At 41.1% G+C, this 26,037-nt stretch overlaps 1 protein-coding gene across 5 annotated transcripts in view; it reads left to right on the top strand.

The window, feature by feature from the left end:
- The first annotated feature begins 6,115 nt into the window (after positions 1–6,115).
- The window catches only part of FRMPD4 (FERM and PDZ domain containing 4), a 311,782-nt gene continuing 291,860 nt past the window's right edge, over positions 6,116–26,037 (top strand). For 3 of the 5 annotated variants that reach the window (XM_087758609.1, XM_087758606.1, XM_087758608.1), the window contains exon 1: positions 6,704–7,240. In XM_087758609.1, coding sequence (XP_087614735.1) covers positions 7,200–7,240 — 41 coding nt within the window. In that variant the 5' untranslated portion in view covers positions 6,704–7,199. Of the gene's footprint in view, positions 6,126–6,703; positions 7,241–26,037 lie in introns of those variants that run through there. The other 2 variants (XM_087758611.1, XM_087758607.1) reach the window with 2 other exon arrangements.

Raw genomic sequence — 26,037 nt, 5'->3', positions numbered from 1 at the left:
TGTCCCTTTCAGCTTTGCAGCTCCCACTGATTCCCATGATAATTCTTCTCCGGTATTTATTGTTAAGCCACATTAGGGACTTTTAGTTTCTGTTCTAGAAGCACTACATAGCCTGAACAAAATCAAAATCTGCAATGATTCTCACCAGTGGTCACTTGAATAAACAGAAGTGCCTGGAGCACACAAGACTCCTTATTGTGTCACTCAGTATGCTGAACGAGTAACTGCCTTACCGTATTTTATTCTGCAGATTTGCAGTCTTCTCTTCTACCTGGAAGAAACAGCATTCCTAATGCAAGCCACATGATATACTTGCCTGTACACATCTTGAATACACACAGTTACGCTGAAGACAAACCCTGATCCACACAGACTGGCGATTCTGTTGGTGCTATGGTCAGGAATAGCAGCTGCAGTGCGCTATAACTTGCCTAAGCTAAGAGTAATTACCCACTGCCTGAGACCTCGCATATAATTCATGGGTCTAGATTTATTAAACCTGCATTAAGATCAAAAGAACACATTTCAGTGGATAAAATATGGTGTGTATGATCTTTAAAAATATAGGCTGAAAATTTCAAAACTACAGGCTGAAGTTTAGCTCTTCAGATACTCAGGCAATTTTGTATAAGCTGCTTGGTTTTTAGAAGTAACTAGCAATTTCTTTTTCATTTGTGAATGTTTAGTATTACTGACAAGTAGGCCACCTATCTGCAAGTGCCTAAATATGGACTGAGAAAACTAGGTTTTGGCACCCAGATACAAACACTGCGTCTGTGAAGTTTCTATTCATTGTGAAAATTTGCTTTTTTTTTTTTTTCTCCTCTGAGTGTAAGCTATTTTGCTCTCATGAAATTGCTTTTTTCCCCCTCAGCTCAGATGGTTGCAGATATTTCCCAGGAAAATCCACACAGAACAAAAGTTTGCAACGTTTCTTGAGTTTCATGGCAAAGTCCTATTCTGACAGGGAAAACAAAACAAATACTTTGTGTTCACAGACAGACAAGGTGGCAAATTTAAAAGCCATAACTGAAATCATATTCTGGTACTGGCAAATAATAAGAATTAAAAAATATTTCTGAAGATTTTAAACTACGGACTATTAACAAAAATAAAGGCTCCCCATGCCAATATGTTTCTAATATAACCGTCTTGTCCTTGGTTTGTTTCAATGATGTCTTAATACAAAATAGAATATGCCTCTGTTTTTTAAAATTCACCGCACATTTGATCTCTTTAATCCCAACTGAATAACATAGTACATAATACTGGGAAGAATTCAGTGGTAGTCCTGATTTTTAATATTTTATTTGTTTTAAAATGCATACTTTGATCATTTTCTCTAAAGTTGCCACAAAATTTTCAGTCTGCAGACTATTTTGGTTAAGGTATGAAAAAAACTGATGTCAGAATTCAGATTTGCCTTGAGAAAGGGTGGATGAGGTTTTACTTTTCCCTCAATTTTCCCTTTGTTGTAAATACATTTTTCGCACGCTTACTTGCACATTAACATTTCGCATTTATTTTTTCTGATCCATCTTCATAAATTTTCTTATGATTCGTGAAATCATATTTATTCAAACAATACTTAAACACACGCTTAACTGTGCAGTTGTTTCAAGTTCTATTTTAGACTAAGTGATGCCTTGAATAGGGCTGATCTTATGTCTTAAAGATCTTCTTGATTTGGGTCTTTTGTCAGTAAAAGAGCCACTGTAGATAACTCCGCTCTTTCCATATTCTGCTTTGAGTATTACATACATATCTGTTATAGAAAAGTGAATCCTTTTTTATGAAGACCAGTTTATTTTAAAATAACTAATGCGTTAGTATTGTCTTACTCATTGAAGCAGAAAATGTTACTCTCTTTATGTTGCCTAAGGTCCCGTTCCTTATCTTGGTCTCATCTGCATATTGCAACATATGAAAACATTTTTTTGTTAAGTGTCTTTTTAACCAACCTGCTATAGGTTTGACTATGTATGTCTGGCTTCAGCAGAATTGTTGCACCCGTTGCAATATCCTTGCTTATTTTGTTCCATGTGATTCAGCATCCTTTAGGCTTCTAGATGTATTTGTTTCTTAACTGGCAAGAAAGAAAATCTTATCTGCTATTAAAATTTTCAACCATTGATGATTTAATTTTGTGTTTGTATGTGACTTGTCATGTCTACCACACTAAATTATACAGCAAAATTGAAAACATTTAGTGCTTTACAGTCTGCATGGGTCAACAAAAAAATATGCCTGATAAAACTCTATTTGATAAAGGTGCCAAAAATGATGTGTAGAAGCTGGGTGTATAGATTCGAGGTAAGCAGAGGGATTTCTTGATAATGCTGTAAATGTGGACACAGAGAAAATCTGTAACAGTTGCAGTGTTTTTAGATGGACTTGTATACAGACAGTAAGCACGAGGATAAAGAAATGGATTCTAAAAAATGTGTGTTTTGAGGCTTCAAGGCTGAAAAAAAGAATGTAATGGTTTAAAACACAAGTAGCCCACAGTACTACAGTGACATAGTCATAAGCAACTATCTTTAGAAATAACATTCAGTAAGTACCAGATCACAATGACAAAATATCTTCCTCTTGAAACTTCACATCACCAGCGATGCATTAACACCTTATTACTCAATGGATTTTATTACCACATTCCTCTAAACATTGTTGCCATTTGGATATGAGTAATATCATCAAGCACTGCAGAAAAATCATAGAACCTTCAGCTGTTATCTCAGGGGGTAAAAAAATCATTCCCACTTGATGAATTTAAAACCATCTTGAAGGTGAGATACAGCACTTGTAAGTATCTTTTTAAGATTCCAAATCATTAAAAAAAACACTTGACTAGCCTTAAAAAAAACTATAGAGATGGATTTCTAATTTACATGAGAGGAAAACTTGTGAGACCTCCAGAAGTATTAAAACAAAAACTGGACCTCAGCCATTTCCAGGGGTTTCATATTATGTCTTTGGTTTAGGATTCTACCTGTCTTCATTTAAATTATCTAGGACCAAATTTTACTCATCTTGTAAGTAATAGAACAGATATTATTGGTCCAGCTGCAGGAAAGCCCAAAGCATATTCTTCTGGTGAGCATTCAGCGTCTCAGAAGGAAAAATGAAAAACTTTAAAACCAAGGAACACAAAAGTAAATGTTTCTTCATGTCATTGATAAAGATATTTACATTGATCTTCATAGCAGTTTCCCTAGGACCAAAACAACTAGGGTATTCAAAAAAATTAAGTCTTTACAGTGACCTAACTGGTTTTAAAGTTAACATGGCATAGCATTCCTATGCACATTACATATGTCTGTCGTTTCCATTAGAACATGGAGCGTTATGAGACAAAGACTCCCTTCTCTATAAATGCATATGAAACTGCCATACTATATGAAGTTAAGGCTTTTACTGGCTCACAGTCTACACTAGGAAATCTACGATTACACAAAACATTAGTATTAAGTGTCCTAATTGGATTACTTTGGGCAAAAGTAATAAAAAGGGAATAGTAGACGGTACCAAAGCATCCTCAAAAAGTAATATTTACTATGCTGTTCTAAAAAAAGCCAGCTAAGAATTCAGCCAGGAATTGATGTCAGATTCCTGCTTTAAGATTAGGAACTTCATGTTCAATTATTGTTTGTCACTGAGATACTAAATACATGTTGTTTTGCTGGCTTTGGCTGTCTGTTCTCATTCAGCATTTACACGTACCTTTGTCATCTTCAAACGGGTTTTATTTCACCTAACTTTAGACACCTCGAAGACAGTCCTCTAGTCAACAGTAGGCACCCAGGCTTCCTCTCACTGGAGCTGACAGAGAAAATAAAGCACCTGCAAAATGCTACTTATGTCACTTTTTCTAGGAGGTTGTTTGGAGTGACGGGTGCCTGTCCACCACAGCGGGAGGGTATGACTAGCTGAGGTTGGATCCCTGACTTTTGGTAGTGACTGAGAAGAATCCCACTGTAGTAACTCAAAGGTAGAAATGTACGTGCAAGAGTTCAATCATGACATTGTCTAGTTGATGTTCCTGCAAATGAAGATGTAATACCAAAATATGATTTCAATGTACGGGTGATGGCTCCAAAGCCAGTCCAAACTACATATATCAACATTTACTCTTGAAATAGAACAATGTCTACCACCTTGCTTCTTTGGGTAGGCAAATTTTAATCTTTTCCTATGGCTCTGACATAGTTTTATATCCAGTCGCTGTGACACCAGAACCCAAAGAACCATGAACTGAAGCACTCACTCTCATACCCCAGTCTCCTCCCCCATGTGTGATTCTCACATAGCAGAGCTCCAAAAAGCTACCAGTATTTAGCACAGTTGGAAGAAGCACGCTTGTCCAGGTTCTCTGTTCATGTCTGCACATCTGGGACTAAGACTCCTGTGATACTGCTGTTAATGGACCTCCAGGACGTCGGCTATTCCAACAGTATCGCCAGAGCCATTCTGGAAAATTTGTACTGTTGCAGTAGCTTCTGCCTAGGAAAACAAAAATATAAAAGTAGCTATAAAAATAGCAATACTTCATCTATCTATTTGGAATGCCAATGAAAGAGAAGATAATTTCAGCTTCGTTTAAAATGTTAATGACTTTCCATAAAGCCCTATCATTTTGGGTACACACCCTGTGTTTACCATACTGATGTATTTATCTTTTTTACCTCTTAGTCTTTGTTTTGCTAGGCAAAGCTCTTCCAGCCTCCTCTCGTAAGACCAACTCTTCATTGCCTTTAACACTCTTTTAGCATCCTCCTGCACCTGCTCTCATTTTTATCAAATGTACTTTTCGAGTAAGCTGAGTACGGCATTTCTGATCAGATCTTATGCTTTCTGCTTTTCCATATATCTCTGCTGGAAATACCTCAGTCAATATATCCTACGACCACGTTTGCCTTTCCACCGAAAGACCCTGAAACCACAGAAATTCTAGGGACCTCTTAGACTTTCCTCACTTCTCTGGCTCTCACCACTATGCTTGAAGGCACCTTCATGTGACAAGCCTTGGAGCAGAAAATGCTCAAGACAGGAGCTTTGTTTGATATAGAACATATGTGCTTAATTTTATATATGGTATATTATTTCATCAGCTTCAGTTAGCTTTGTAGGGTCTTGGCCTATCTCCTCAGTCTATAAATAAATAATGAGAGTTTTATAAATAAATCAGTTTCTAACCAGCTGAAACTGTGTTATCTTTGTAACTTACCAATCAATAGAGCAGCGTGAATGACAGGCACAGGTTCTGCAGTTTTAAAAAAATCTGGTGGAACAATAAATAAATATAGTTACTTGTAAGAACCACATAAATATTTTGATGCACTAGCATAGAATACCTCATACAGCATTTCAGAATATGCCCAAACCATTTACATCCATGCTTGGCCAGTGTTATTTAGCTGGTGGTTCAATGCTCTCCCAGTGTAAATAGATGATCAATCATTCTTTGTTGTTATTGTTTCAAAGAATAGTTTGAAACCCAATTCACAGTGAGTGCTCGTACTGCCTGTTCTTTTTGTTCTCTTATCAATACAAGTTTTAGTATTAAAAAAGTGCATTGTATTCATCTGGCTGCTGGAGTCTACATGTTGGGGTCTACCGCCATTTCTGAACTTCTTGGTTGGTGGGAGAGTGCAGGTGCAAGCCCGCAGAAGAGACCGAAACTCTGTAAAGGCAGAAAGTAAAGAGCGTATCAATCTATTCCGTGAACAAAAACACAAATAAAAACACTGAGGTGGAGAAAATCCACTCCCATGCTGAGAATTACTGTATTGCAGTGTAGAGCTTGCGTGAAGACGAATTTGAATTTCACCTGCCTTCCTGTTCTGCTCGCTCACAGGAAGCGTGTGGATAGCTGAACTCCAGTGTCTCTTCTGAAGCCTGACAGAGGGCAAAAGTCTAAGGCAGCGTGTCTCTACTGTTCTTGCGTCAGGACATCTGGGCGTATCATTTTCCCACAAGACGTGATATGAAGAATGCTTGATTTTAATGACGTTGCCACGAACCGGCCTTGCCATGCTCCTGTCACAACCAGGAGGACTCCGATCCTCCAAGTCTCTTTTCTGGCACGGGTTGAGAGGCCACAGGACGGTGACAACGGCCAGGCAGTAGGTTTGAGAGCTGCTGCCCCTCAGGTGCCCACCACTGATGAGCACCCAGGGCGAGGGCTGAAGGCCCAGGGGCCCTTCCCCACCCTGGGGGGAAGCGTGGAGCAGGGTGATCGCTGAGGGGAGACGGCCGCAGGGAAGAGGGCTCTCTGCTTTCCCCAGTTTGGGCTTTGGAGGAGGACTCTGCGCTAATGCCTCTTGCAAGGCCCGGGGTGCTGCTCCCCGGCTGGCGAGAAGCCGCCTGCTGCTCCGCAGGGGTGCCCTCCCGCCTCCCGGGCGTGCCTCCCCCTGCCCCGCGGGAAGCGCAGCCGTGCCCAGGGAGGCCACCCGCTCAGGCCCCGACCCCTCGCCCGCCGTCCCCGCCGCCGCGGCTCCGGGGGGCCCTCCGGGGAGCCCCGCGGCGGCGGGCGGCCAGGCCCCTCGGCCCGGCCCGCTCCCGGCGGCCGCGGCGCCGCCGCGGGCTGGAGCCAGCGGGCGGCGCCCGCCCGGGCCGCCACCGCCTGCGCCCTCCGCTCCCCCACGGGAGGGGGAGACCTTGCCGGCGAGAGGAGGAACTCCCCCTTCGGCACCCTCCACCTTCCTCGGGCCCCCCCGCCTTCCTCCTCTGGGGACACTGCAAAGAGGCAGCGGAGCGCTGCCGCCTCCCCCCTCAGCCTCCCGGGGCGCGGCGCGGCGGGGGCCCGGGCTGAGGGCAGCCGGGCTGAGGGCAGCCCTCCCGCCGGGCAGCCCCAGCGCCCTCCCAGTGCCGAGGGCAGCCCTCCCGCCGGGCAGCCCCGGCGCCCTGCCGGTGCCGGAGGTACCCCAGGGCGGGCGCAAGGCAGGCGGAGAGCGGGGCGGGGGGGAGCGGAGGGGCAGGGCTGCGCGCAGATGAACGCCGCTCCTGCGAGATGCTGCACGCCCCGCTCCCTGCCGGAGGCGGGTAGCAGCCTCTGCCTCCGCCGGCGCCTGCCTTTGCAAGGGCTGTTGCTGCCGCTGGACGCAACCTTCTCCCGAGATGGAGCTGCTGCTGCCGCTGCTGCTGCCGCTGCTGCTGGAGTGAGCGAGTGCGAGGGGCAGAGCTAGTCGGCTGCATGGATGGATGTGTTTAGCTTTGTGAAGATTGGGAAGCTCTCCGGGTAGGTGTTTGCTGCCGCCGCTGCTCCGCGACCCGCGGGCGTCCCGCGGCTGCGGCCGCTGCCCCTGCCCCTGCCCGGCGGGGGCGGGAAGGGCGGGGGGCTGCCCGGCGTGGGGAGCGCCGCCGCCGCGCTCAACTTCCCCGGCAGCGGGGCGGGGGTCTGGGGGCCGGGGTGGGGCGCCGGGCGCTCGCTGCCCCTGGCAGTGGCGGGGGCCGCGCTGGTGGCTCTGCGCGGGATGGGTCGTCGCCCTCTCCCTTCCCGAGGGACGGGGAAGGCGTCCCGCGGTACGGCGAGAGCGGTGCCCGCCTCGAAACGCCGGCGTGAAGGGGCGAGCAGAACTGTTCTGCCACCGCCAGAGCGGCGAGGGGAGCCGGCGGCGGGGCGGGGGCGGCCGGGCCGCCTCCGCGGGCGCGGGGCGCCTGGCGGCCGGGGAGCGGGGGCGAACTTCTGAGGGAGCGGGGCCCCGCCCGGCCCGGCCGCGCCGCGGGGAAGGCGCAGGGGCAGGGGCTGGGCTGCCCCCCGCTCCGCTCCCCCCGGCCGCGCCGGCCCCTCCGGGAGCGATATTTTTAGAGAGGTGGTGAAATCATCGCCAGATCCCGAGCGCTGCCCCTCTGCCGTTTCACACCGTGATGGGTGCCGGGGCGCGAGTGGGCTTGGCGTCTGCTGTCCCCTGCTCGTAAGGCGTGTACTTCTCGTTGTTTAAATGGGTGCTTCATCAGGGTTATTTTTCTTTTTTCTTTGCTTTCCGAATAAACCTTCCTTTTAAGGGCCTCGGAGTTGTGGTCTCTGTCCGTAGACTCTTGCGTTCGCAGCTAGTTGCCAGGCCTGAAGCTGCATGGATGGATCAAGAAGCACAACAGCCCCTGCTAAAATGTTCTCACCGTAGTTAAATTTAACTGGAGGTGGCCCTTCTCACTAACGGGGGAAATCGTGCTTTATCTCAAAGATGCAGTGTAAAAGTACTCAAGTCGCAGGATTTTTTTGAGGCTTCTGGTGCAGATAATCTTCCTAAAGGATTTAGCTTTGATCACAGTAACGAGGAGTGTTTCGAATTCTTACGATTCAGTGGTTCCTACACCATAGTTACCATATCCCTTTCTGTTTATGAAGCGCATGCGAGGCTGAAAGCGGCTGTTGTACAGAAGGGAGAAAGGCCTTGTTAAGGAAATACAAAAGGTAGCTTGCTCCAGTGACGCTCAGGTAGGGAGCTTGTCAAAATGACAGATGGTCTTTAAAAAACAAATATTGCGTGGCTGGAAGTTACAGACTGCCACAGGTGCAGGCGTAGCCTTTGTCCCCCAAAATTCCTACCATCGCACCTGGCTGTGATTACAGCTCTGCTTGCGGAGATGCCAGCACAGAACAGCTGCTATCATTCAAGCACATCATTGTCTCATCCTGCTCGCAGCAATTTTACACGATGTGACGGCTACAACGCTAGCAGCCTGCTCCGCTTTCCTTGGGTCGCGTTCCCAGCTGATACCACTAGAGCTGCAGCAGCAGTAGCTACAGTGGAAACTTTGAGGAGAGGGAAAATATGCTTACATAGATAAGGAGCAGGTAATGTAGTATGGTAGTTCTTTCCAGGTAACTGAATTGCTTGACCTCTTCTATTTGTCTGGAAACGGTGTTTTAGAAAAGCTCCCAGATCTTCATGTCACACTTGAGCTAGAATCAAAGGGAGAGAAAGGGATACGCCGGTTGGAAATGTTATTAAGTCAGGTACATGGCAGTCTATATATATATAGAGAGAGAGAGAGTGAGCTTCCGTCTTTGTTGGTCTGTTCAAAATCTGTAGCTTTCTGCATACTTGAAGACACAGCTGTTGCCAATGCTGAGATTTGCATTTAAGTAAAGGCAGATCATAGCATTTTTCCAGAAGAACCTGAAAGTTCTTACTGAAATGAAAGCCCAAGTTTCAAAGCTTGTATCTGGCTTTGCTTGGTTCAAGGATATGAAGTGCTTAGGGACTGAGTTCGTCTTGTAGATTGCAGTAAATCATTTCTGTACTGAGTTACTCTTTTCGTTTCTAATTTTCTGGTTGTTAAACAACCTAATAGTTTACACAGGACTTTACTTGCTGTTTCCTAGGTAACAGCTAGGTATCTGTTCCAATTTTAGGAGAGCTTCACGGAGCAGACAGGTTCCAGTGTAAACCCCATTTTTAATCCCCCTGTGCATTTGGGTTGAAAAACTAGTTTGCCTGAAAATTCCAGTTCTTTCTTTGCTGTTAGAAGTGAAGGCCTTTCTGAAAGAAAGCAGTGAGATGATAAAAGAGTGTTTAACTGAGAGTGTGATCTTGCAGGCAGATTACCTACAGAAAGTTGTGTTGAACTTGGCTGGTACTGAACTTGTTTATGACTTTTTTTTTTTATTTTATTTTCCTGTGCGTTCAGATCTCATTTTAGGTTGCAAGTCAGCTATTACAGTTGTAGTGGGCAGCCTTGATTCTGCAGGCGGTGGCGTGGATAAGCTCTGTTATGCACGGCTATTGGGAGGGATACTTGTTAAAGTCACGGTATAATTTTAATAGATGTGGTGAGAATTTAAATTTTGCCTTGATCAATTAATGTGCAGGACTTTTTATCTAGAATAAGCTTAAGATGGGGTATAAACTGTTAGAAAGGTGGCTACTGGATATAAAATTTTACATAGCATACATAAAACATTATTATGTTTTAATTATCTGTGCAGTTTTTTTATGTGGTACCTGTGTGTGTAGGGTCTTTTAGAGGCTCTCACGTCTGCAGCTGCTTCAACAGTCGCCCACAGCTGCTGGGTGAGTGGGGAACAGGGGCATAATCTGGAAAAGGGATGTGTGCAGAAATGGAAGAGAACGCCAAACTGGTCTTACGACAGATGTGATCTCTGGTAATCTTTTTCTTTCCTTGCCTTTTCAGCTCTGTCGTGTTGTGTACTGTGCATCAAATGTAGATGCTTCACAGTAAAGTTTCTGTTGATTTCTGAAGACTGGAGATAGCCATCTGACATTAAAAACAAAAATATCATGTAGAAATACCGATCTCACTTTCATTGATGTAGCTTCTCTCCCACCCCCCTTTTGGAAATTCACCGATTTAGTAATGGTCTGGAATAATTGTTTTGGTATAAATCTTGTGGTGTCATTCCCTGGAGAGAAAAAAAAGTAAAATCCTTTTCTTGTAATGACTTTCCAAGTGTAGAGAATGATTGACAAGCCTTGTTTAATGGATCAGTACTCCGATGAGGAGCTGTACAAGGCAAGTGAATATTTCTGTAGTGTAGGCTGCATAAGCGTGCATGGTGTGGTAGTGTCTGTAATTTGGGAGGGAGGATTAGTAGGATAGATAAGGTGCACATAAAAATTGCCAGATTAGGTTGGATCAGAAGTCCGTCTTGCTTGGTATTCTCTCTTAATTGCTTTTAGCAGCTGCTTGGGGAAGGAGTAGAACGAGCACAAGTATGGAGCAGTGATTCTTGAGCATAGGTATCGGGAGTGGAGGAATGATGGTGCTGCTGTGCTGAATATGAAATGGAGCATTTTCAGATCTAGGTAAATCTGAGTAACAGGCTGAGTGTCAAGTTTCTAGCTGGTACTGGACAGATGATCTATGAAACAATAGGTCAGAATAGCTAATGGAGGTTAGCCAGACTTTAAGCCTGTATTTGTAGAATATATTTTTAGTTAGAAAACCCGTTTATTGGGAGTGACTGTTTTTGTGATGTCTGTAGAGGTTAGTTCTATTTCAAAGCTTTCATAGCAGGATATAAAACTTCCATATGGGAAGATGGCTGGCTGGATACCACCTGAATGTGATTGAGCGGGGTTGTGACCCTCCAGAATTGGGACACATAGCTCCCATGCCCCTGCTACTGTTTGTAGCTCTGCCAAATAACACTAGATGGAAAATAACATGATTGTCCCCGTGAGTGGCCATCAGTCTGTAAGCTGTGGCAATACTGGTAAGGGTGGGTTGGATGTCTCTGTCACACAGTTATCTTTGTGGGAGAAGTTCTGAGTTCACGCGAGCCATTTGTCACCAGAAACGAAGCCTCCCAAAAGTAAGGCTGCAGTATAGGGGAAGAAAGTAGACATCTGCACTGTCTCATTGTGGCTGTTAAAAGTATAATTAACGGAGAGTTAACTCCATATAACAAACAGGAGGATACCAGCAAGACTTGGACCTGTCCTTACCAGCGATACTCATTTGTGGTAGGTAAATCGATCATACCTGAATCTTTACTTCTCTGCTCAAGTTTTGCATTGCCATCCATTCTTGTTGAGTTTAGATTTGTTCCATTAAAAACTGGATGTGAATAGCCATATCTCTGCTGTACCCTTTGGAATTGGCTTTAAAGCAACAACAAAACAATCCCGTAACCCTGCAAGCTCTTTTTTCAGAGAGCGCTCAAATATGGCTTTTTTTTCCTGTGATTATGCTAAACCTAAGGCTGGGTTTCTCACTGAGGAGCAACCTCTTACAAAGTCCTTTTTCATTGGGATGGATAAATCTCGCATTCTCACCTTTTGTGCTTGTCTTTCCATAGCTGGGTATCTCTAATCAGGGAGATTGACTTGGTACCTGCACAAATGTTTGGGCTTTTGGGTTCTTACTGCTTATAAAAGTGAAGCAAGTCTAAACAGACTCTCAGTCTTATATTTGTTGTCTCGTTTTTCAGCCTTTGCAGCCCTGTTTGGTCCTGTTCTCTCCAGATACTGTCTTTAGATGTCCTGCCAAACTGGTGTGAAAGGTCCTTTCCTACAGCTGTCTTAAAATCTAACAAACCAGAAGCTGTTTGTAGATTCTGTATGGTAGGCTCTGGTTTTTACAGGGGAGAAGGTTGCTTCGCTTTAAGGTTTAGTTATTTTTATGTGGCCAAGCGGATGTATGTTTTTCAGATTTAAGGTTCTGAGATTAGCTGGTCTGTTGTTTGATTTTTTTTTTTTTTTATTTATTAAGGAATTTGAGAAGATTTTTGTATGATTATCTATCTTTTCTTTAGTTTATCAGAATTACATCTTTCTTTACCTGTGATTTTCCTCATTGTGTTTTTAGTTTGCTGTGATGTTTAAAAAGCCACCTTAATGGAGAGACAATTAAAAGTGTACTTAAGTTACTGATGCTATTTTACATACAATTTTTGGAAAAATTTTTCCATGAGTACTCTTTGAGATGACAATATCATAGCTTGTAAGTTATTTTCAGTATTTACAAAAGACTGTGTCAGTAAGAAAGCCTATAATTATCCTTTTTATGCTCAAAGGAGGTAATTTAATTCTAAAAAGGATTTTATTGTACTGTATGATAATTCAAATAACCATGAATTCATTTCACCTTTTTTTCTTGAGAACTGCATTACATTTAGTGAAATATTTGTTTATTCACATTACCTTATATTTTATTATTTGTCTGTTTTGTTAGCTGACACACATGATAAAGACATGCTTTAATGTCTGTGATGTTAGTAATGTTGTATGTCATAACAGCTTCAGCAGTTTAGAGATTTATTAAAACCACTCCTAATATTATGAACTGTTGTAAACTTGTCAAGTGGCCAGTGAATGATGATGCAACTCTGCTAAATATGTATGTTCTCTAAATACTGTTTGCGTAGTGATACAGTGCTTAAAAGATGTAACCAGAAGTAACCTCTGGAAATTTTTGAGAAAGAAAAAAAAACCGGAAAACAAACTCCACAAGTAATGCTTTTATTTCTCCTTCTTCTACTACTTCCTAAAGAAGACAGAATGAGAAATTTGAGAACGGATGCTCTGATTTAAGAACAATCGAAGCATGTGCAAATTCAGTATAATATTTTCATTTCTAGGAAGACTGGTCTTCCTTTTTTTTTTTTTGTTGTTTTTTTTTTTTGGAGGACTTCAATCTGTGATGTCAAATCCTTAGTGACATGGTCGAATCAAGAATCTTGGGATAGTTTCTCTTATAATTGCAGCTTGCACCGATGTTCTTGCGTGTGCATGTTTAAGTCAATCTGTTAATATTCTCATATGGTTTGAGAAGACAGAAAAAGTTGAGTTTTTTCTTTCCTCTGTATTTGCTGGTACCAGGAAAAGCCTGAGGTGTTTTATATTTGTTGTTTAGGTTTTGGGGCTTTTTTTCTTGTTTGTTTGTGTTTTTTTGTTTGGTTGTTTGTTTTTTTTTGAGAAGTCTGCTTATCTTTTCAGTCTGACAGACTCGTGTGTGAAATTTCAGTTACATTGAAAAAAATTCCTTAACCATAACAATAATACAAAGTGAGGATATGTTTCCATATTTTACAACATTCTAGGTCATTATGGAAGTGCACCAAGCTGTTAGTAGAAAATACAAACCGTGACCTGAAATAATGAGTGGATAATACATGCTCTCAGCTCTGCTGGTAACGTGGCAGAGAAGGGGTATTTTACTGCTTTTGACAGCATTTTCAAGTAGTTATGTCAGTGCATCACAACTTAGTATCTGACTGATGTGAGGAAGAATTGAGTAAAGTCATGTAGGAGCTACCATCTCCTATAAAATGAACTTTCATCTGGGAAGGATCTGTAACTGTTGAAGACAAATAATGCACAAAATCAAATGTGAAGAACGGAGAAGTAATTTTGGTTTCAAGTCCTACATACTGTGTCACGCACAAGTAGCTCTATTAAAGCAGGCGAGACCATCTGAGTATATGAATTACTCATTTTTATGACTGTTTGCACATAACCTATTTGGATCTACCACAGGATGGAAACTTTTGGTGCTGATAAGATATAAGTGTTTCAATATTGTAGGGACATGTCTTGTATTATCAGAAGTCCCTTCCTATTCCAAAGTGTACCTAAAGCTGCTTTTTATAATCATGAGTAATTGTGATTAAAATTTTCTGAAGTATCTTGAAGAAATTTGTGAACTCAAAAGGTTGTACGTTTATTGAAGGTATGTTTGAAGACTTAAAAGAATCTGTGGGACTCTGTTTCTGATAATTATTCCATTGACTGGAAATGAAGCAAGTAACAGTGCCAATAGTATAAATTTCAGTAATTAATTGCATGTTCAAATCCTACTGCTTAAAATCTAAACATGTGAAAGTACATTGGAGCTAGAAATGTGAAATACTCTGGGACTCAAAAGTCTCTCTGACCTAAATCAGGACCTGGTGTTGTAGAAGTCTCTACCAGTATTGCTTTAGTGTGGAGTCTGTAGAAACTCCCTTTTATAGGTTGATTATTGGGTATAAAACCAGGAATTTATTTTTGTTAGTTTTAATAATCAAAAAAGAAGAATTTCAGGGAGGAAAAAAAAAGTTTTGAATGAGTAAGAACACTGTGAAGAAGTAGAATGAGTGTGGTAGAGGGTAATGCAATGCTGCGTCCTGTTAAATATTTTTCATTGGTGACTTAAAATAGGAGAGGGAAGTGATAAAAAGCTGGTTAGTATCTTTCAAGAAAAGTCCCTTGTTAGATTTATTGCTTGGACAAATATAACTTTTGTTGATAGTAAGGAAGACGATTGCTGATTGACTTGGGTATTTTCACAACTATGTTAATAGCTTTAAATGAAACACTTGCTTTTCGTTTTCAAAGAATTCTATTATAAAAGCATTGTCAGTGGGTACCGAATGCAAGCTCTTTCATTTTAATTATTATAAACTTAATGAGGGGAATTCCCTAATATCAGTTTTAGCTATGGGAGTTTGGGGAGATAAGGTTCTGGAGAATAGATGGACATCTTGCAAGATTTTTGGGAGCCATTGGTAAAAAGGAGATTTATACAGAGAGTAAAAAGGTGGTGAAGACAAAGAAGGAATATTTGTGTTCTAAAGTCCAGTGTTGAGAATGAATTCTTTTATGATCTTCTGGTTCTTGATAGAGTTTATTTTTGGGTTCTGCTTGAAATTTTTGAAACTTTAAAAACCCACAAAAAGTCATAATACATTCCAATATCCCAAGTCTCTTTTCCTTAAAGATATCTATAGATACAAAAGGTATGTATGTGTGGATTGATGAAAACTACTTAATGATTTCCATTAACAATCAAAAAGTCCAACAAAGCATGCCTTCTGTTCTTCAGAATTTATTTCTGTATATGTGCTTTTTTGTTTGGTTTTGGGGGGTGGTGGGGGAGAAGACATAATTGTTGAAAATAACCTTGTTTGGGAAGAAAGTGTAAAATCAGTATTTGTAAAATTTTGTAGTAGTGATTAGTACTGATCCCTGTTTAGGATGAAGATCTTCCAGAGTTTTTTTGCATGATTTAGTTTTAGTTGTTCAGGTGAACTGTCAGTCTTTCTCATGTAAGTGCCTACAAACTTATATAAAATACTTTTTCAGCATTATGTAGCCCGTAAGGTTTTGCTTACTTTGCTTATAGATTTTGCAGTTTCATTGTTTGTTTTTAATCTTGAATTTGTGATTATATTGCTCTGGATTTGGCAGTACTCATATGTTTAGAGAGCAAAATGCCCGTTATTCTATGGTAGTAAATGCTACCAGAAGCACTTAGAGTTGCACCAACCATCTAGAACAACCTGGGCATGTGTTACAAGTCCGAGCTGCGTGTATTTCACTTGTGCTCTGTATTTGACTGAAATAGAGCAGTAGAGAACTGGAGAAGAAACCTGGAAATAGTCGGTATCTAAGAAGAGTAGTAGAGCCAGGATGCTTCATATTCTCCTGAATGCCTGAACAATGGTACTGACTTTGGCTTGCTCTAAATGAGACTATCACAAGCCTGATTTTCTTGAAGCGTCCATAACAGGAGCTATAAGAGAGCGGAGACTGCAGTTGCACAGAAGAGCCTGCCCCAGTGGTGCTAAAGTTCATATTTTTCTGTTTATGACGTTAGGCCTTTATCCCACAAAAAATGAAAAATTACTACAGCGCTACCTTCAAGGCCTTGCCTACTCTAGAAAGAATTGGGCTGTTTGTTTAACACTGCAATGCATAACAGGTTGTGCAACTTCAGCACAGAGAAGACAAGTGTCACTTGTTTTGACTGTGCGACGTGACTAATCAAGTCAAAATGTAGCTTATGTGTTCAGGTAGAAAGGATCAAAATTCACATGCTTTTTTTTTTTTTTTAAATGACATTAGGTTATGAATCATATGAAAATTGTAATTTAAAGGCATCTGCTTTTCTTGATTTTTATTTTTTGCTTGTTGAAAACCTCAGATGATGTTAACCAAAATGTTAATTTTTATCTTTGAAGAAAAATCATTTTTTTCCAGGGAGAGAAGCAGACAGTTTTCTCATGAAGTTGGCTATCTTATCTGCCCAGGTTTTTACTTTGCATTATGTATTGTACGTTACCTGTCATGTTTACAAGGGGTGCAGTCTCCTCTGCCAGAGCATAGAGTGAAGAGGGATGGAGAAGAACCACGCATGGGGAATGATCTGCACTTGACTGTTCTGCTTTGAGGGCAGGGAGAATAAGGGCTACAGCATGTAATAGGGGAGGAACAGCAGAGGTAGGAAGAGAGAAGAAACTGGAAAAAGAAAGTTAATGAATGTTGTATTGAACGAGGGCTTATTTGCTGTGAGTGAATTGAAGTAATTGTTCAAGACTAGCAGATGTTTATGTGAAGATGAACTTGAATTGTTGCCTGGGCAGGAGTTTATTTGCTTCATAAGGCTTGTTGAATTAATTGCTTAGATGTGCTGTAATCTGCGTGACTGCTATTGAAAAAAAGGAAGAATTCACTCCAGCATTGCAACAGAAAGAACTATCTTCTTTTTTTTTGTTGAGTTTCTTCTTGAAACTCTTTCTTTCTCTAAGGGGTTTCTGGTGGCTGAACTTGAACTAGCTCAACACGTGAAATAACAAGGTGGTCCCTATCTCCCTGTGTATCTGCTGCTTAAGAGACACTAATCGGGATGGTGGGTTTTCTCAGGGTGAAGCTCATCCCCTGCACTTGATGATGGCGAGCCCTGTGACGTATTTTCCCCTTCAAATGCAGGTAACTTGACTGCAAAAATCTATCGTAATTTGAGAACGTGCTTATGTTTTATTGTGGCTTAAAAAAAAATTCCCCAAAACCAGAAAGCTTTTTTTTTTTTTCATTGGTATGGGGAAGAATTAGGAGTAGGCCCTGAAGTGCTCAGAGGTGGCACTTCTGTAGTATGGTCAACCTGATGTAACTGCTCATGGCAGGAGGCCTGACAAGACTGTGGGGTCTGATCTCTGCTTTCTTCCGTTTTTGTTTTTTTGTTCCCCTCCCCCCCCCCCCCCCCCCCCCATCTTATTCCCTGCAGCCCTTTATGTACATCTTACACCATGGTGAGCTACTTCAGGGACTAAAACCACTAGAAAACTGGGCAGCAAGGTGGAAGGGGAGGAGGGAAAGCAGGGCTTTTGGCATCTGATCAGCTCTGTTACATTGCACCACAGTTGGTGGTGGGAGATGCTGTGGGAGACTGTGGAGACAGGGACCTCCATTCGGTTGCCTCTGGGAACTGAGAAGTGGGGAGGTGGTACGAGAACCCCACACCTGAGAGAATTTGGGGAGAGGGGGGTATCCTGGAAAAGATGGGTTGGAGGGGAGAGAAACTGCTTCAGCCCCTCGGAAATTTGTCAGGCCTCCTCTGGCTTCCCTGTCTCCCAGCTTCTCCTGCCTTCGGAGCCTGTTCTGCTGCCTTTGCGTGACTCGGCTTTGCCTGGGCACCTGCGAAACCAAGTGCAGGTTCTGAGCGCTAAATGCAGCTATTCTGTATCGTGCACATCCTGATGTATCGAGGTATTCCACCTCTGCTCCCATGCCATACAGTCTAAAGACACTGGCTTCCTATTAGTGTGAATTGTTTTAAAAAGCAGATTTCTCTTCATAGCTTTACCTTACTAGGCAGGAGAGGAGAGCAGTTGTCCAAGGGATTAATTTTCCTACATTGCTTGTAGAAGATGAACTGTCCAGGACAAATGAGAGGTTGTTTAATTTTTTTTATTTTATTTTTTAAATAATGAACATGTGTTCATTCATAGCAGTAAGTTTGTGGTTATATCTTTTTCATGTACATGTTTTCCAGGTTCTGGAAGCTGTCTGAAGAGATCAAAGGTTTCTTTTCGAATGCTCTATTTCTGAACTTGGAAAGAACATCTTACAGAAGCTAGTGTAGTGTGTCTGTGCTGCTTCTGAAACCACAAAAAATAATTGGAGACTATTAATGGCTTGCTTTTCAAATGCTCTTAATTTCTAAGCTGGAAATGGAAGTTTTATAGGTGCATTAATTAGCCTGAATTTTTAATTCCACTTTGAATAATATGGCTTTCTCTTTTTTAAAACAAACAGGAGTAAACTGCAAGGAGTTTCCATACAGCCGTTTTTCAGTTCCTGCTATATCTTCTGTCATTCCTTATACATATATGGCACTTCAGCAGCTCCTTCCTTGTCCATCACTTTCATGCTTTGCGATGTTTACCTATCAACCCTATCACATCATTGAAAATGTGGGCTAGAGAAAGTGGTGGTTACAGGGATCTTAAAGGATACATCTAAAGGATCAGTTTTAAAAAAAACCCAAACACAACAAATTATTCTATTGAAAGTTTTTGATTAAGAACTACTTAATCTCTTTTGGCTTGTTTTTTTTAATTGTCTAAAAATATAGTATATCAAGGGAAGTACTGTCAGGATGCACAATTAAAAATATTGTGGTTTTTACTCTTTTCCTAGATGGCTAACTTTGTGAATCTGGATGACTAATATTTAGTATGTCTTAAAGAAGACCAGTTTATAAGTAATATTCTCCGAATACGAACAGTACAATACAAGCCTGTGTTGCTTTAGTTGACATGCTTGGATAAAAAAATTCCAACATCTTTATTTTTCATGCTGAATGTATTGCATATTTGTTTACTGAAAACAAAGGGTTTTTTTTCAAAGCAAAACATTGATTCTTCTTCTCTTTTGATGCCTTTAGTAGGCGTTAAGGTACTGTGACAGGCCTTGTTGAGAAAGGGATATTCCAAAAGGGCAGTGGAAATGGCAGTGTGGAAAGCTGGCAGATTCTGTGCCCCTGCAAATTGTTTCTGTACTTGCCCTACTGGATTCAAGTTGTCCACGGTGCCTGGGTGTGCAACCTGTCGCAGTGATTGCTTAATAGATTTAATGGTAGCCTGCTACGTAAAGGGTAAGGGAGGAAGCTTTGCTCTTCCAGATGTCAGTGCAAGCTTCGTCCTTCATCTCAACAAAAGTACTTTGTATTTATTTAATGGTAGAATGTTGAATTGCTTTTTGTTGTGTTTTCTAAAGCTCATCTCGACCTCATAGTGTTCTGTGGCTTTGAAACGAATAGACAAGTGCATGCTTGTGGAAGTGTTTCCCTTTCCTTTGTGTTCATTAGCCGTTATTCTCAGAGTTTATCCTGTTTTCTCATGTTACGTGCTGCTTCTCAAAAACAGAAATTCTTTTTTCATGTTAAATGTTTAAAATGTTTCTTTCATAGGACAGGATAAAGCAGTATTAGTTTGATTTTTTTCAAAATGGTTCATAGTTCAGTGCTGCAATGAGGAGCTTTCTAATTAGAGGACACAATATCTATCCTACTGGGCGTTATCTCAAAATGGCTGAAATTGATTTTAGCTGCATAAAGAATTACTGGATCAACACGTGTTTACCAAGCTGTAATGGTAACAACTGACATTTATTCTATGCAGTGTTCAAAATACTCTTTTTTTTCCATTTCTAAATGTGGTGGTAAGCAGAAAAGAGTTTGCCTCTTAATTTCTGTGGTATGGTGTGCTGCTTTATTTCCTTTCCCCCTTTCCCCCACCCCCCTCCAATTAGTTTTCCACTCAAGCAGCTTTCTTATGCTAGATCCCCCTTTTCACGATGAGTACGTAATGCTGCCTCACAAGTTGTCATGATTGCTTGGCAGTATCGGCAGGGATGCGTGCACGCGCGTGTGGGTACTCTGACCACAGAAAGACACCTTCTTGCACCGGCTTTTTTTTGGTGTTAATTAGTTCAATATTCTGGCTTTTTAAAGGTGTTGGGGGGGAATGGGTGGTTTGTGCTTTCCTTTATACTTACGTTCAGGGGAAAGCAGTTTTGAGCATTAGCCAGCAAATTCGCTGTTGGTTCTGCCTTTAGTGTTTAGTGGCAGGAAGGCTTAAAGTTTGTGTAGTGTTATGTGAAATGATAAGGAAACTTCACTCTTGTTTTTGTGATCTTTGCAGAAGTTTGCTAAGTAAGGACAGCATGGCTACTTTGTGTTTCAAATACGTATCGTCATTTTATTCCCTCTTCACTTGCTCACTTTTACTTTGTGAACTGAGTGATACAACCTTTATAACTAAAATGCGGTGGTGTTTTTTTCTTTTTTTTCTTCCTTCCAGCCAAACTGTATGCACGCTGCATAGGCCAAATAACCCTGTGTACAGTGTCTCTTTATTCACTAAGTAAATAACAGTGTAACTTGAATCGCAGCCAAAACTTTCTTTGCAGGCTTAACTGTTGCTCTGATTTCATCTGGTAGGACCTGCTTGTCCCAGATGCCGGTTCTCTTTGTCCAGTCAACCACAACTGGCCCCACATACCCTGAGTGGAGTTAATGAATTGCCGTCAGCGCAGTGCTGCAGTAGCTACTGCTGTCAGGTTGGTTGAGGGAAGGAAACCTGCTATACATTTTTAGGTCTGCTTCCCTGTGCTGATGGAGTGCTTCTGAATGTGACAGTTCCCAGGCTTGGCAGACCCTTCAGCTGGGATGTAAAATCTGCATTACATTTCCAGATAACATGATCTACTCTCCAAACTGGCAAGCTTAGTCCAGCAACAGTTTTGAATAATTTGCTGAATAACCAGCGTTAATAATGACAAAGGAGTTCCATGTTTGGGGTTATAGGGGTGTGTAAATGCACCAATGTGCGCACACGCCCACTCAGCTTACTGTACAGCTCCTATAAAATATGTATTGAGAATCTTTGCTATATAAATGTAACAGTCATTTGAAAGGTAAAGACCATGTGTTTCCATTCTCAAGTTAGACTTTCCTATCTCATGCCTGTTGTGTTGAAAGTTATGGTTGTTCCACAGTAGAAGAAAGAAAAATACTACTTAATCTCTGCAAGTAAGTTATTTTTACAGTTTAGTGTATGGTGACTTGTTTAGTATTTTTTGACATTTATCGACACATGCAGAAAACACAGATAATCGGACAGTGATAATGATGGTGGTCAACTGGATGGAAAACTTACCCCTGTAATCATCAAGCACTGATTCTGCTTGGGCTCAATGTAAAGATCAAATCACAGAATTCATCTGTCACCTGGTAAAACATGGGAGAGAATTGTTATTCCAGAAGAAGCCACTAGTTCTGATTACCTAGTTGTTGTGTAGTTCTTTTGATGTCCTGATTAGGGGCAGGGGGGAATCAGTTAGAGACAATTTTTTCTGTTTTATTTTCCTCTTAGAAAGAACTGTGTGTTTGTCGTCTGGTTGTCTACAAGCTAATGAATGCTGACTTCCAAATGAGGATGCCAAATCATCAGCTGGTTTTGAAATTTAAGACTGCCTTTGGCATTACGTTATACCAGTTATGTATTGGGCCTTATTTAAGAATTTTCTAAAGGACACTCTATTTCCATGTGGAATTGTCTTAAAATATGCTTTTCTAGTGCATAATTAAAAATACTTACACTAAAATTAAAAATATACTTTACCTTTTGGTTTTAAAACTGTCTGCTTTCCTCTGTCCCGTGTCCCTGTAGTGATTCTGATTGATTGCAGTGGCACTTGGTGGTGACAGAAGAGTGGATCACCTGCAGTCTGCTCAGCTTGCTTCTGGATTTAGCCAAGAGTCTGCTCCCTTGGATGGGAACTGCATAAGCATTGCCGATAGCCTTTTTTTTTTTTTTTTCCCCCTTTCTTTTTTTTTTTTCCTTCTGATTTTATCTTAAACAGGTCAGAAAACCTGGGGAAATGCTTTTGCTAAGAATGTTTAGTGTGACACATCTGTTAGTTATTTGCAAGGAACTTTTCATGCATGTTGCTTAACCGCTTGCAAAATAAACCCTCGTATTTTCCTGTGTTGTGGAAAAACCTGTCAGCATTCAATGGCAGCATCTAAAAAACAGAGTGTTCATCCACTAGGTAAGGAATGGACTTGGCAGTATTTTTTAAAGAATTACTTTGTTTCCATTGTAATGAGGAATATATTACAAGATCCAGTGAGATAATCCACTCTCATCTGGAACATTGTGCTTAGTTTGAGGTACTGTTTAAAACAAAAAAAAACTGGAGGAGAGGAAAAACTTCCATATGCTTGTGAATTATAATATTTGGGAACTGATGAAAAGAAGGGGACTTTCTTAGACATATACAAACCTAAATTTTCAGATGAGGTAAAGTGGGGGATTTTTTTTTTTTTACTGTTTTTTCATCAAAAACTTTGGACCTCCAGAGCACTTAAAAAAAAAAAAAAAAAAAAAAAAAAGGCAAAACAGACTTGAGAGAGAGAAGTTTTATAGAACAGTGTATCCAACAAAAATGAACCCCTGTTCAGTAGTTCTGCTCTTCGCAAGCCTTAGATACAATCAAGAGTCGGATCTTTTTGGAACTTTATAGTCTGATCTAGCATAAAATGTATTAAATATACATTTTTGTGGCATGTAATTTAACTTCTAGCTGATGAAATTAGGCAAAAAGGTTGAAAGGTCAGTCTACTACAGATTTCAGCTGTGTTTGGTCTTAGTACGAATGCGTGGATGAGGCGTCATGGGGAAAAATCTTTAAAACACTTGCGTTTTTGCAAGTGTTCTATTCTGTTTGGGGGTGTAACATATTACTACTGCAAAGAAAACATAAGCCTTACAGCTTTCATATGCTTCATTGGGAAAAGTGTCTTCTCATCCATTTTCCACAGGCTGCAGTGCCTAACACTTAATTCTTAATATAAACTGTAATTTAGAAAGGTTTACAGACTGTAGCAGTCTGTATATGTTGGTAAAAACAAAACTGAATTTTATCACCATTTTTCCACTCAGACAGGGTAAACAGTAAGTAAAGTGTTGAGAATCTGGAAGACATGCTGTTGGTCGGCTGAGAAGTGTTTGTTGGTAAATTATATTACGATGACTTATGTTTAGATTTCTCCAGGATTTTTTCTGCAGTTTAAATGTTTGTTTGTTTACAGGAATTGCAGAGTAAATCATAAAACATGGAGGGCAAGAGGTAAGCTACCTACTCTGGAGTGTCCCTACAGTTGCTATTTGGTATGTAAAAGTGAGCTGCTGTTAGCTAGTTTCATGTATGTTATCTTGCCTTCTGTGCAGTTTTATGAGCACTGTTTCTGGAGCTGTCTACAGACCATGCAGAATCATTTGCTTTTGAACAAATCTCTTCAGAAGCTAAAATGGCTGTATGCTAAATAAGATTTTTGACAGGTGGTGAGGCAAGTGTGTAGGTGAACTCTAGAGCCCATTTGCCATGACGTGTGGTATCTTCTAAAATTTTGGTGACCTCCTAAGCTTCAGAAAAGTCAAGTACCTTTGTTACCACAAAAAAGCATCTTAAGGTATGAGAATTTACACCATGTTCCTGAGGTTATTGAGTGTTCCAGCCCAGTTCATGTTGGCTAATGCAGAATACCAGATGTCCCTGATGAGCAGATCTGGGAAACCATTTGGCAGTGGCTAGTAGAAAAATATTATCAGGCACAGTGGTGTTGCAGAATTTCTGCCCTTTGGAGTTTGTGCATTTCATATCCTCTCTGAAGGCTGGAGGTCTGAGCCAACATCTGTCGCTCCTGACTACCAGGCATTTGGATATTCCAGGGAGAAGAACTTTAGTTGCAAATGCAAGAATGAAAATGGAGCTGTGAAAAATATAATGTCTGACTGTTAAGTAGTTGTAATTAGCTGGGGCACCTGCCTAGGAAAGGGAGTCCTTGGTTTCCAGCCCTGTTCCCTGGGTTTAGCCGTGGCTTTTATTCTCTCACATTCTCACACAGTCATGCAGAGCGGAGACGGGACTTAGGGTTCCCAGCAGCCAGCAGCTTCTGCAGCTTCTCTCCAACACTGCCTCATTCCGTTAACAATTCCCAAGTCATTCTCGTGGACAAAGGTGCCTGAATTATGTTCCTCCCTCCCTTCCTCACCCTTTGCCTCTGTCTAGTCCCACTTTGTAGCATATATCCCATGTGTTCCAGAGAAAACCGTAGGTGATTTCACCTGCTCTTTTCCCACCCAGACTTAACATTTCCCCAAATATGTTTATTAGAGGATAGTCACAAATTTCCATTTGGTTGTAAATAAAGCCAGATAAAGTGTTCCAAATCCAGCAAGACTCCAAAGAACATATATTTTGACAGCTTCTACCACAATGACTTAAGAAGGCTATGCTACTGGCAACTATGGTTTTCTCAAAATAGACCTCCACTGCAGTACAACATTATGCTGGAAAAGCAAGCTACCGTGCAATTGGCTTTTTTTCCCCCCTTCCTTTTCCTCTTGTTCTTTGATGCCAAAGTCGGTACAGATAAAGGACCTAAGTTCTTGGTTTTATTATGAAAATACATATAAAAATGATTAAAATGCATTCTAAGATTGAAAATGAAGGCCTCTTATGCCAGACATATCCAAATACGAACCTTTAACGTTACTGCTTTTTTTTTTCCTTATGGAATGCGCCAGTCTGTTTGTTCTGTTACATGTGATGGTTTTCCAGAGCTAAAATTAACATTAGGATGGGCTTAAAAAATTTGCTGGAAGCTATTTTTGTGCTGTACTTGGAAGTTGAGTACTTGGTCTTTTGTGTTGAGCAGTGAAATAAGATAAATCACTCTCATGAGTACTGATCTGGGTTATTTCTATAGTGTGTTCCACTGCAGCAAGCAGTAACGTGCGGGTCGGGAACACTGTCTTTATGGCTCTGTGTTGTTTTTTGGGGATGGGGGACTGCGAACTGTGTTGGCTGTGTTCGGGTGGTCTCCCTGTCACCCTACTGTGTTTGTGCTGTGTGCTCGTAAAGCCAGAAGAGGGAGCACAAATGAAGACCTTGTATCTAAGGTGCAATGGTTAGATCCATGAGGCTGATGTGGACCCGTGGAAATACTGAGGTCACACATGTTAAGTCGGAGTGCCTTACTCTGCTAGACGCGTGTGCATAAGGAGCAGGATATAATGAGCCTGGTGTTGGTTCAAAAAGAGAGTAAATGGGCATGGTGGAAGAAGCGAAAAGACTAGGAAAAACTGTGCTTGGTGTAAGGACTTCTAAAGCAAAAGCAAATTATTATGTCTTAAATGTTTTACTAAGCCTGTTATTTGAAGTTAAGTCCAGTGTATTTGGTTTGTAAGATGAGCAGTGTTTCTCATGAATAAAGAACGATTTCTGTGTCGTTGTGCAGACCAAATACAGTGAACATGTGAGACCTTTATGCCTGATAGAGCTTATTCAAATGTGGTTTATTAAATATAGCTGTTGGGTCTTATTGTAGGTCCTATACCATGTTTGTAAGGACTTTTTTGCTTTTCATAAGCATGCTGATTTTTAGGGTTGCTAGTTTTCAAATATATATTTTTATATGTACTTTCACAAATTATGTATTTTCTTATTATAATCTGCAAACATTGTGTGATCAGCATAGGTAGTATTGAAACTAATCACTAATGACAAATATGTAAGGACACTGAGGTGCTGATTAAACTTTGCAAATTGATCTCCTTGATGTAGGCAATTGGTATTTTGGTTGTAAAGACCTGTTGACAGATACACAAACTGCTTCCTACTCAAATTAGGAGACCTTTCAAGAGTATAGTCTTCTCCTGAGTGTTTTCTGAGACTTTTAACTTTGGCTTATTCAAGGAGTGCGATATAGCTGTGTGATATTTTTGAAAAGAATAAT

Source organism: Nipponia nippon, unplaced genomic scaffold (assembly GCF_047370975.1).
Source record: "Nipponia nippon isolate SJK-2023a ecotype South Korea unplaced genomic scaffold, ASM4737097v1 scaffold_2, whole genome shotgun sequence".
NCBI lineage: Eukaryota > Metazoa > Chordata > Aves > Pelecaniformes > Threskiornithidae > Nipponia > Nipponia nippon.
This window is presented reverse-complemented; position numbering and strand designations above follow the sequence as displayed.